Below are 12,888 nucleotides of genomic sequence, written 5' to 3' on the forward strand. Positions count from 1 at the left end.
GTGTGTGTGTGTGTGTGTGTGGTGTGTGTGTTTGAAATATTTATATCACACACTATATACATACAGTATTGAATATATAACATGATAGTATAGCTATATAGTGTGTATTCATTATTTTTTACCGTAAACTATTTACATTCTCATACTCTCATGGTGGCACATTGGTGACCCTAGCCTAGCTCTTAATGCCATTTGCAATACTAACCCTTGACATCCCATTCATCCCAACATGACTCAGATCTGATTGTATTAAACAACTTTAAACTCACATACATTGCAGCTGTACGGAGAGCTTGGATTAGTCTCTTTGTATCGGTCAAGTAAATCCACTGTAGACATGTTATGAGCTACAGTACTTTCTGACAATAAATACTGTGTGGGTGATTTTTCAGTTTGGAACGTCCTGCTGCCTCCAGCAATATGTGCAATATCAAAACAGGACCATTGACTTATTTCCAACAAGCACTTACCAACTCGAACACTTGCACCTGCACAAAATGTATTGACAAAAAGTTGCTAATAACATAATGGTGTTTTTTTTTCCCCGTAAGGCTGCACTGTTGGTTAGTTAACGTTTTAAATTTAATACGATCATTCAGATCAGACTTTTGTTTGGATGAATGGGCTGTCAAGAGGTGCCACATATTAAAAACGGCATCTAGGCGTTGCTAGCGGCTGAGGAGATAAGTTAAGATAATAAAAAAAAAAAAAAAAAAAATCACTGACAAAGTGAGCTAAACATTGTGATCATCATACCACAAGTTATGCGGGAACGCCTACTGAGTGGCAAAAAATATATACTTTCTGGCCTGTTGATAGCCCATACATCCAAACAGAAAAGTCCAATCTGATCGCATTAAACAACGTTAAGTGACATTTTACTAACATTGCCAGTCGATTTGCTATTCACTTTATGCATGCGCATACCCTCTATATATATACAATTTAAATAACATTGAGAGTCACTTGCCTAATAAAAATGACATTTTTATTAGAAGCCGATAGAATTTACAGTACATACATAATATCAAAAAAAGGGTGACTGGATTCAATTGTGAACTTTCATTGTAGAATAGTAGTTTGTTTAAAACAAATTGGGTCAAATAATTAACAAAAAGACATCACATCCAGCTTCGGCAAAAACAATTTTGTCACGCACATTTACTTATGTTCAATTGGAAAAGAACAAAAAACAAAAACATTTCAGTCAGGGAATTCAGGAGCCATTCACCGGTGCCCCTCATCCATGTCATCTTCATCATCTTCCGCCTCCTCTTCTGGTTCTTCCTCGTCCATCTCCTCTCCCACAGCTTCCCCCATTCTGGGGCTCCATCTGCACCACCTCACTCTCCTCATCCTCCTCTTCCTCTTCCTCCACCACTTCAGGGTTGGCCTATGGAAAGAAACCACGCTCCCACAATGAGTAGCAGCTAAAGCAGGGGTCTTCAACGTGTTTCAGGCCAAGGACCCCTTAGCAGAGAGAGAGATGACGCAGGGACCCCCCCTCTACATATTGTATAAATGTGATGGAGATTCTCATCGATCTTCATAGATAGATTCAGACTTTTTTGACACTTAAACTCATTCCCAGCCATTTTTACAATATGCTTGTGCGCTTATAAGCCAGGAATATTATTAATTTTTCAGAGTCACAGTAGATCGCCCTAAAATGCATGAATTTATAGTAGGCTGTAGTCTATATAATGTACACTAGATGTCACCAACGATTAAGGTCTCTGGCGATTCCTATAAGGCACCCATGATAGCAGCCTGCCATCCACTTAACATTAGCGTTAGCATGGAAAGAGCGTGGGGACCGTGCACGCCATACGCGCGCTTTGATGGTCTAAAAAAACGTAGCGACTATCGCCTGGGGCACACAATAGACGCACAGACACTTCAAACGGATCAAAATCCAACGTATTGACGCTGAGATTTAGCGGAGCTGCTGTAATGGCTTCCAATGCAAAAATAACATGTTTACGTCTGAGAGACGATACATTTCCTGTTTCCGGCGATGACATCATTTCCATCGCAAAATCATTGCTTAAGCCTATATGAACCTAGAATGGTCAGTTATAGCTCTAAAATGTCAAAAAAATACCCAAAAAAATCAGAAAATGATCCCAAGGCGATGTTTGGCGATCATGGCTGCCTCAGCCCTCTGTAAAATGGCGATGGAAGGCGATTTGGCTGGCTAAGAGTTAAAATATTAAATCGTCGATACTTAGTAAACTTGACCTTTCACTCTGTACTTGGTCTGCTCTTTTTTTTACCTCTACACCAAACCTATTTGGCAAAAATAGCTGATCTACAAACTGTCAACGCCTCGCGCTTGTAGATCTGCTATTTTTGGCTAAAGTTCTCCTCAAGAGTATAGGGATGCGAGGGTTCAAGTTATTCAAGCATTTAAATAATTATCCTATCACACAAGGAGTGTGTGTGTGTGTGTGTGTGTGTGTGTGTGTGTGTGTGTGTGTGTGTGTGTGTGTGTGTGTGTGTGTGTGTGTGTGTGCGTGCGTGCATATATGTGTGTATGTGCATGTATTATATATTTTTTTTCTTACCTGCCTAGGGACTATGGATGCATTTTTGCTAAACTTTATTATATTTTTCTAATTATGTTGTTCATTAACTCTGTACCTATAAAATAAACAAATATAAGCAAAGCACCTGAGGAGCAGTTAGGGATTCAGTTAAGAGTCTTGCTAAAGGACACTCCATCACAATGTTAAGGGTTAGATCCTTCAGATTCCCAGGCCACTAATCTACTCCTGAGCCACCAACGTCTCATTGAGTAAAGCTAGAAAATGAAAGCACACAACAACAAAAAAAGGACTGAAGGGAAAAGTCTGATGTTTTTCTTTTCTAGACACAAGTAGAGAAAATGAAAGCGGATTTCTATTATATTATGAGTACCAAAAACAAACCTACAGGTGGGAAATCAGCTGCCGATGCCTGAAACAACATTAATAGATTGCAAAACCTAGACGGAAAAGGACATCCTAGGACATGCCAAAACTGTTACAACACTGGAACACGGTGGTCAGAATGAAAATGAAAGTAATTTTGTGTATCATTATTTTATGCCTTAACTATTGAAAAATAGCAGATCTACAAGCTCGCAGCGCGGCACTCGCTTGTAGATCTGCTATTTTTGAAAAATCTTGAAAATTCGAATTTTGACCCGATTCTATAAGTGTCTTCTGAATCCTTCTAAGGTTTTTTGAAAAACCTATGTTTCTATATGTCAGCAATCTGGCCGGCCATCGTCAAAGAAAAGGTCCTTTTCACTTAACTGGAGCTCAGTTAGTCTGTTCTTGAGAGACTACTATGTCAGTGGTTCTCAAACCTTTTCATGAGAAGGACCCCCAAAATGATATTTATTTGGCCACGGACCCCCATCTCAAAATATTTAGTTCCAGGGACCACCCAGAAGCAAAATTTGAGTTACAAACGTTCGCTTTGAAAATACATATATTCAAAGATTTGCACGTATTTTCACGACTTTTTCAAAAATAGCAGATCTACAAGCTCGCAGCGCGGCACTCGGTGCCGCGCTGTGAGCTTGTATATCTGCTATTTTTCACTGGTTAAAGCATTCAATAATTCTAGGCCTAAATGGGTTAAAGCCATACTGTCAAAATAAGTAGGGTAGGCCTACTTTGTTTTTCGAACTTCACATGCAACTCTTAATGCCCTTTTCCTTATACCCAAAGTTTAAACTGTGTGTTTTCTTGCACACTGTGCAGCAGGCTTCACATTTGTTTTGTTCAATTTGCTTCAACCAAGTCAATGTAATGTCCAGAGCTGGTTATTGTTTTCATGTTGGTCTGTTTTGAAGCTTTGAGTTGTTCATATGAATTGTTGAGGGGAAAAACTACCATGTGGCACTATAGACCACAATACAAACATTGCAGCCTGTACAGCCAAACAAATGTCAAAGAAAGACATAAGTAAATTCAGCATTAAAGTAGTACATTATTTTTGGTGATTTAGGGTTAGGGTTATATTTTTTACCGGGGGTAGCATGGGACCTTGTGTTTTGAACAGCTTTTTATAACGCGTCCCAAAAAGTATTTATCCAATGAGCACTGGGGTAGGTGCATTGATTATCCAATCAGTGCCATTGGACTGTTGTCAAGCTGTGCACAGCCAGGAATTGACAGCTGAGGTGACTGCCAAGGAGTAATAACCTAGTTGTGGGAATTATCATTCCTTTTCAGTACAGTTCACCAAAAAGTGCTTGGCTGCCTGTGTTGTCCCTCAATGAACTCAAACCGACGGGTCACTAGATCAATCATTGCAACAAGTTCAGCTGAAAAGTCCCTTCAGGCCAATCATATTTCAATAATGTAAACACATCTATACTATAATTTTGGCGAATGTCTGAGTGAGTGACGTGAGTGAGTGAGTGTCTGTCTGTCACAGCGTTTCTCCTCAGTGGCTGGAGCAATTGATCTGACAGTATCTCTAGTAGCCATTAAACGAAACAGGTTTCTTACATTGATGCTCCTACATCATGCAAGCACCAGTTAAAGTTACTTTCCATCCCTCATATACTGTGTGCACAGTGCACATCCCATAACCCACACACTGCACATCATTTTGGAGCTCATATCTTTGAATGGGTAAGGGCTAGTTTACTTAATTAACAAAAGGCCCAAAATTACAAAAAGAGAGATCCTAGCACTAAATAAAATATAAAAACTTCATTCATACAAGAAGGTTAAAAGCCAACATGTTTCGACCCACTGGTCTTCATCAGGGCAAATAGGACTTCTGGTCTGTAGCGAACAAGGTCTAATAATACTAACCCAGTAAGACTCCCTAATCGGGAGATAAGCGACCGTCAGGTCGCATGTAAAAATCGGCCTGATGGTGGCGCTAAATGGACAGATCCATGTTGATGACATGACTCTAGACATACTGTGTACGGCTTTGCGTGATTTTAGGGCAAAATAACACTAACCTTGTCTTAGATCACGTCCTGGGATTTGACCAGCCTGAAGCATCCCCTTCAACCTCTCCACTTCTGCCAATGACGATGCATTAGCTATAGCATTCTGAAATAAAAAGAAATTAGTGATGTGCTGGTTAGTGATCTGAATTCCTGCACAGCCCATTATGAGAGCCAAACCGCACAACCCGCAAAAATGGGTTCATCTCTCTAATTTAGCAAACTAGTGTGTTGTGTTCCTGAGGTTCCATTCTCGCAGACATCCTTAACACATATGGTGCCAACCCCGAGTTTCCCGAGTTTGTATTGGTACTAGTGCTGTGCCAACCCCGAGTTTCCCAAGTTTGGGCCGTTTTTGAAAAAGAAAAAAAAAAAATTTTCAATTTTTTTTTTTTTCAAAAATCTTTTTTGGACCTCCAGAAATGTATTAGGCATGATCGCGATCGCGAAATTGCATGTTTAACCCCCACACCAACCCATTCTTTCAAACATGGCAGCCATGTTTGTTTACATCTGTAGAAAACATAATGGCTGATAAATCATGAATGCCTGCACGGATTTCCAAGCGGATTTTTTTGTTTGAAAGCTGTGAACAGCATCTACACACGTGGTGCATCATCTAGGCATGGGCGTGCACTTTTTACACACTTGCACAATTACATGGAAGTCTATGGTAACCATGGCAACGCGGGACATTGGCCGGAAAAAATCATTGCAACATAAGTGTTAACATATTAACGGTGAACCTTATCAAATGAATAGCCTTAGGCTATGTGTAGGTCCCTACTGTAGCAATAGTCGCAACAGGACAGCTAAAGATATGGCAGTCTACAACATTACAGGACATATTCAAAGATTAAGCAGACACAGCTGTAGACCGAGAAGGTAGCGACAAATGCAGCTGTGCAGTGTGCCTAACATCAAAAACCCAGCTTGAAGTGAGCGGTGCATTTTGTTTCAATACAAAGGTTTCCCCCTTGTGTTTAATAAATTACTACCTTGTACGCTGAAATGCGTGCGGCTTTAATCGTCCAGGGCACTCAATGCTTGTTCCACACGCTGAAATGCATGGAACCAAATGGACTTGTACGCGTTGTGTGCATCATGTGTGTGTGTGCTCAACAGCACCACTTGAAGATGGATATAATGAAATCGATGTATGTACATCCAGGATAGGAGAGACAGACAGGACCGCATAGAGAGAAGAATTAGAGGTAGAGAGCTGAGTGTGAGAGAAATCTACAGCAGGAACCCGACCGTTGTGTTTGTGAGTACTTTGTGAGTACGTTTCTCCTTTTATAAATCTACTGACTCTTGGTGGGGAAAAAAAGAAAAAAAGAAAAGAGTATAATAGAATCTTCTGCCGACTTACTAAAAGTCTGCCCACCTGGTCCCTCAAAATAAGCTAGGTTGAGCCATCTCTAGATCAGTGGTTCTCAACCTTTTCAGGCCGCAACCCCCAAAATAATCATATTTTAACTCTTAGTGCTCGTCAGGGTGGGGGGGGTCCCCCCACCCTGACGAGCACTAAGAGTTGAGACATTTTGTATAACACGGTTCTATTGTGAAAATAGCAGATCTATGTAGATCGGCTATTTTAACAATTTCTGTCAATAATATTTGCCAATTTGGCCAATGTTTAATTTGCCATTTTAGAGGCATTAAAAAGTCCTTAAATTGTCACTTTGGAAATGTGCAGATACCCTCTATAATACACTTCAACTTTATGAGGGTTTGTTTACAGTTGAGTGAGAAAACAGTGTTTCACATTAAGTTAATCATCTGGGGACCCCCCCAAAAAAATTTGGGGACCCCCCTGGAGGTCCCGACCCACAGGTTGAGAACCCTACCGTAGGCCTTAAAAAGATCCAGCATAATAGTATCAAAGGGTTAGCCTAGGATAGCGTAATAGATAGATACCCATTTCCTCCCTTGAGGGAAATTCTGTATTTTCAGCCCAACCCATCTGATTCGCTGCCCACAAGGAGCGGGTGAGCAATTAGGGGTTAAGAGTCTTGCTCAGGGACACACAGCCACATCGTGTACCTTGATGGCCTCGACGTCTGCCTGAGACGGCCCCGTCCTCTTCTTCTCAGGTTGAACAGCTCCACCGGGGGTGAACCTGAAACAGACAGAAGTGTGTTAGACATCACGAACGAACACGCTGCTTCTGCAACCTTTCAACCAGTGTAGCATCTCAGGTGTAGTATCTTTTCTTAGGTCAAATAAACTGATACAAAAAAGGGAAATGTCCAGAGACAGCAGTCCTAAGAAACACTGTTGTGAAGAGCTGTGACTAATAGTGGAGTGGGAAAAGAATTGAGCCTCTTTTGGACACCATGGTTGGTGGCGGCTTTTATGACAGGTGCTGCCAGTGTTCGGTATTTCTGCCAATTCCACCCCCCACCGCCTCCACCTGTCGGGATCCAGTGCTTCTAAGGAGCTGCTGTCTATCAGGAACTTTAATCTTACGTTTTCGTGCGCTTGGCAATATCCTTTGCAAGCTGAGCACCACGTTTGCCCTTGAACATTTTCTCTGCCTCCTGGCGTTCCTATGGCGATACATCACACAGTTAAAGTGAAAGCTTATCCTTAAAACGGGAAACCCACATCCAAAGGTACCGTATATAGGCAAGCAGCCAAACAGACAATTATTTTAAATAATAATAAGAGTAAAAGAGTCAAGCTTAAACAATTGCTTTCTAATATTCCCCTCTATGATAATCATTCACAACTTTTAGACAATATAAGGACATGTCATAATAAAAAAAAGGTACCTATAATAAATTAGTATATATTTCTTAATTTCAGGCAAATTACATCCAAGTAAAAAAAAGTTTCTATAAACACATCTCCCTCATACCCAGTAACACTACAGGCACAAGCTTTGTCAACAGGGTAAAACTTGAACCCAAGGACAATGAATGTAACACTTCAACTAGACAGTTGCAGGTAGACAGTTAAAAATCATACTGCAGGGATTATACAAAAGACATCAGAAAAACATAAAAACGTGATTCATCCCCCCCAAATATAAGCCCATCCCTTGAGACAAAAACTCATTTCTCAGTAACCATGTGCACTTACTTTTTGCTTAACCTTCTGGAAGTCTAGAACACGAATCTGTGGGATTTTGTTGATGACATAGAGCCTGTAGTGCTTCTTGTTTGTCACAGGATTCCTTAACAGACTGGATAATGATATTGAATTGAATTATTAAGACCATGTATGTACACTCACAATGGCAGTGCTGGATAACATAAAAATGCACATATATAGTCATCATATGCGGGTCTTCATGAAGCATACCTGAGAAGAGTTAAAGATTTCACTGTGGCCAGAGGATCCAAGTCCCCCTATGGATAAATTATGAATAATTAATGTGCATTATTAATACAAGTAAAAATTACACTTCCCAACAACAACAAAAATCTGAATTGCAATCGCATGTAATCAGGGGGGGTGTCGCACCAAATTCTGGGCCCTGGGTACAAGGATTCACCCACATTTGTGCTTTAAATGTTGAAAAATAGCAAATATACTGTACAAGCTCACAGCACGGCGAGGTTGTAGATCTGCTATTTTTGAAAGTCTTTGAATATTTCAAATCCTTCTAAGGTTTATTGAAAAACCTATTTTTCTACGTCAGTGGTGCTCAGACTTTTTCATGTGAAGGTCCCCCAAAATGATATGCAGGCCACGGACCCCCATCTAAAAATATTTAGTTCCAGGGACCCCCCCAGAAGCTAAATTTGAGTTACAAATGTTCGCTTAAAGAATTCTTGCACACATTTTCACGACTTTTCAAAAATAGTAGATCTACAAGCTCGCAGTGCTTGTATATCTGCTATTTTTCAATAGCTAAAGTATAAAATAATTCCAGGCCCCTCCACCTTGGGCCCTAGTAACTCACTCCCACTTTTCCCCACCTTGCGACGCCCCTAGTAATCAGTGTTCCATCACATCAGCTACCAGCAGCAGGTAATGACTCACCAGCTCCTGGATGCTGTTGCTTGTAAGAATGAGTTCTGTTAGACATGGCAGAGAATGCTCCAGATTCTCACCGATGCGGCTGTGCATAAGAGACAAGGAACCACACGGACAACCAAATAAAATTCCACAATACAATACAAGCACCTCCTCCTGACATTATCACATTTCACATACATTTGTGTGATAGGGGTGACTATTATCCTTACAGGTTTCCATAAACGTATTCGAATTAGGGAAGCGAATTATCAGAAATGCGTATTAAGACAAAGCAAATTTAGCCCGTTTCCATTTGCGGGTGTCATTCGAATTAGCGACGCTCGCATGGTTGACAGAGTGCTCATCCTGCAAGTTTCAGCGTCCTCTGGAAGGTGGCCGATCTGCAAGCTCACAGCGCGGCGCGGAGACGCGGATGCGAGCTGCTGTGAGCTTGTAGATCAGCCACTTTTGGCACGCAACACTGGCGTGTGATGACGAAGGGTTAGCCACGGATGGCTTGACTCCGGGAGGTGAAAACAGGAGGATTTTACACACGGTCTGTCACTCTGTGTGTAACAACAACCGGTTTGTTTTGTGGGCTATAAACGCTATACAATGGACGTTAAGCGGCAGAGTAAAGTGTTAAGTTGGCGGACAATATGGACCCAGAACGTCATAATGTAATGTATTCATTTATTGTCTGACCCGTTTCCATTCACATTTTTTTGCGGATAATTAAAGTTTATTCGCATTTTGAAGTGTTTCCATAAAAAGATTTTGCGAATAAGCCGTAAATGCGCATTAAGAGGCTTTATGTAAACACCACTATATAGACACTGTGCACAGTACAGTTATTGACTTACCATATCCTGTTGTTGTTCATGAGCAGCGTTTTGAGCCTCCGGAGCAGGGGAAAGCCATCCAGCTTTCGGATTTCGTTGTCAGAGAAGTCGATGGTATCAAACTGGTCAAGAGTGGCTCCAAGGTTTTCAAGCACCGGGACCTTGTAACCTACGAGGGGGGAGATGGTCGAACAACTTAAATAGCAGATCTACATGCTCACAACACCTCGCAACGCATGTAGATCGGCTATTTTCAAAGGACAACTTTGTTTTTTTTACAACAAGGGTTCATATTTTAAATTGTAATTAGGGAAGAAAAGATGAGTGTTAAAATGTTTTCATTTACTGCTTTCTATTGTTTTAGTGATTTTAGTATTTTGATTTCAGTGTGGCTAAATGTCTGTTTCAGTAGATCAATAAGCCGGCAATTTCTTTGTTACTATTTACACCAGCCCCCTTAAGTCACATCTGCCATTGAAAGATTGCTGTGCATCTTGGGAATGGGCTTATTGCGTCTAATAAAATACATATTTAGCCACTTGCATGCAGCAGGCCCCCAACCTGGGGCCTGGGGGCATTTGCATGCAAATCAAAATCATTGAAATCACTAAAACGATAGAAAGAAGTAAATGAAAACATTTTAACACTCATCTTTTTTTCTCTAATGACTATCTAAAATACGAACACTTATTGTAAAACAACTAAAGTTGTCCCTTTAACGCTGCAATGCAACTTTTGTAGAACATCTTTCATACAAATCAGTGGTTCTCAACAAGTGGTCCGGGGACCACCACACACCAGTGGTTCCTAGCTAAATGATGGAGAGTTGGTAGGCCTAACCACACTTTGACCCCCTAGATCTTTAAGTCTTGAAAATGAAACCAAATGGACCCTGGAGTTCTTTAACTCTTTCTTGAGTGTTTACTCTCTCAATAGTTAAATTATTGTTAAACACCTGCATTAATTAATTTACAACAAGTCTACACATTTCGAGAATAATAATGTAACGTTGCCTGTCATCTCTCCTATGGCACCAACATCAATACAGTTTGGAATTGTATCCAAAAATCGTATCCAACAATAATCGATAAAACAATATTCAAGTTTTAGGTCTGAGAGGCTACATCTCATCAAATGGTGGTCCTTAGCTCAAGTGACTGTAAAAATATAGCTCAAATGCAGAATAAACGCTTGATATGAAAAGGGTTGAAAACCACTGATACAAATGGTTGTGGTTTAGTCAGCAGCCTTTAGCAAGCAAGGCTAATTGTTCTCAAGAGCTATCAAAACCGCGGGATGAAATCTATCTAATAATGTGATTTACCTCGCAGGTCCAGCTCTCTGTCTCTCACGGTGTTGGTGTACTGAGCAGCCTGCTCAATCAACTCCGCCGTTAACTTCACCATGTCGACGGTGAGAGGAAAGAACAAGATTGTGAAGTTGTTTTTAATAAAAAATGTAGCAACACGCTGGCTGCCGACCGGAAGAGACACTGGCTGGCTGGCTGACTGCAGCCGCTCAATGGTACAAATTGATTAGCAATTTTGATTGCGCCCCCTCGTGTTTGGGGGACGCAAAGCAGTAAAGCGCAAACCTTAGAATTAGATCCTTTCTATCTATCCATCATCAGCCTAAAACTATTTATGATTTTTTTTAAAGGACCATGAAAATGCGCGGAAAATATCACATCATTACAATTGTAATCATTAATAGGGGTCTCCCTCTTTACTAAATAGAACATATTTTCAGGTGGTTTGCCAATCTCATCCAAACAGGACCCATTTATCGGTTCCTATTTTGTATGATCATTTGTTTCATCAATTCCAATTTCACGTTTTCTGTATCCTGTATGAGTTCTTTCTCCTGATTGGGTAAAATTAGTTTCCTTATCCAGTAGCCTACCAGTGCTTACATTACCTTACTTCCTGAACCCCTTTTCTTGTCACGAGTTGGCTCTGACAGGAGAACTTGGGCCATGAGCTCCAGGTGCCTCCGGGTCCCTGAACCCTAGTGTTCATATACTGGGGCGAACATTTGGCAAAAATAGCAGATCTATTCAACTTTTATCTATCTTTATACACTGTATCTTCCTGCATTCAGCCTCCACTTGGAACAGTCATTTTTGCATCTGTGCCACATAATCAGAGAGCCGGAGGTCAAGACCTCCTTTGAGAACTGATAAATCCAAGCTTGGTCTCCTCCCAAGTCCAACTGTGGCTCTCCACACAGTGTGAAGGACCAAGGACCATGATGAACAGGAAAGAGGCTAGTCAATTCAATTTCATTTCAATGGAGCTTATTGGCATGAGAAAACATACGTTTACATTGCCAAAGCAAGTGTCACAAATAAAATAAAAACAGTCGAAAATGGGGAACATAATATATACAGTTGGAGGGGGCACAGCATTGTATAAACAGAGCTATGTCGCATTGTGACATTTTACAGGGTATAAAGCTTTTCGAACAAATAGCATTATTTCTTCTCAAAATGCATGTAAAGGTAGCAGCTCTGTTCCATAGGCTACTGTATGTGCAGTATAGGTCTAAATGTCAAGCAATGGTTTGCATTGTGCATGGCAGACTGACTGAATTACCTATGCTATACCTGGCAACTTAAAAATCTTGCAATTTACACACCCTTTCAACATGAAAGCGATTTACATTTAAAAATGTAGGCTGGCATCTAACATCTACCTGCATACACTTAAATGTACACAAGACAATTTTGAAGACGGGTAATCTCTTCTAATGGCTTGAAGTCAGAATTAGGCTGTATTGTTCCTCTGTTCTGTGGCGTAATCATTAATTTCAGGAAGCTGCATGAAGAGCTCCCAGCAGAGAGACTAGTCTCCCTGTACACTGAGATGGTCATGGACCAGTAACTTTAATAAGATTAATACTGTATCGTTGAGACTTCCCCAGCCATAGCATTTATCAGACTGAGAAATGGGTCATTGCTGAATGATTCAGACACCTGCAAAGTCATTGCCACTGCACAGCTATATCAAACACAGACATCATTTACAGAATCAATAATTATGATGCATCTTTCTGTAGGCTACAGAAGAAAGCACAGGCAGACACAAAAGTGTAGGAATGTATTGATTACCATGATGT

At 40.7% G+C, this 12,888-nt stretch overlaps 1 protein-coding gene across 1 annotated transcript; it reads right to left on the reverse strand.

Moving 5' to 3' along the window:
- Positions 1-4,967: 4,967 nt before the first annotated feature.
- snrpa1 (small nuclear ribonucleoprotein polypeptide A') lies at positions 4,968-11,244 on the reverse strand (the record flags this gene model as incomplete). The annotated part of the gene is made up of 8 exons (XM_080730613.1): positions 11,096-11,244; positions 9,793-9,940; positions 8,954-9,032; positions 8,270-8,316; positions 8,048-8,150; positions 7,433-7,512; positions 7,007-7,082; positions 4,968-5,066 (listed from the first exon to the last, which is right to left on the reverse strand). Exons 1-8 carry the CDS (start codon positions 11,175-11,177, stop codon positions 4,968-4,970), a joined length of 714 nt encoding a protein of 237 aa, XP_080586739.1. The 5' UTR covers positions 11,178-11,244.
- Positions 11,245-12,888: the final 1,644 nt, after the last annotated feature.

This window comes from Nannobrachium achirus, assembly GCF_963921795.1.
Source record: "Nannobrachium achirus genome assembly, chromosome: 7".
In the NCBI taxonomy this organism is placed as follows: domain Eukaryota; kingdom Metazoa; phylum Chordata; class Actinopteri; order Myctophiformes; family Myctophidae; genus Nannobrachium; species Nannobrachium achirus.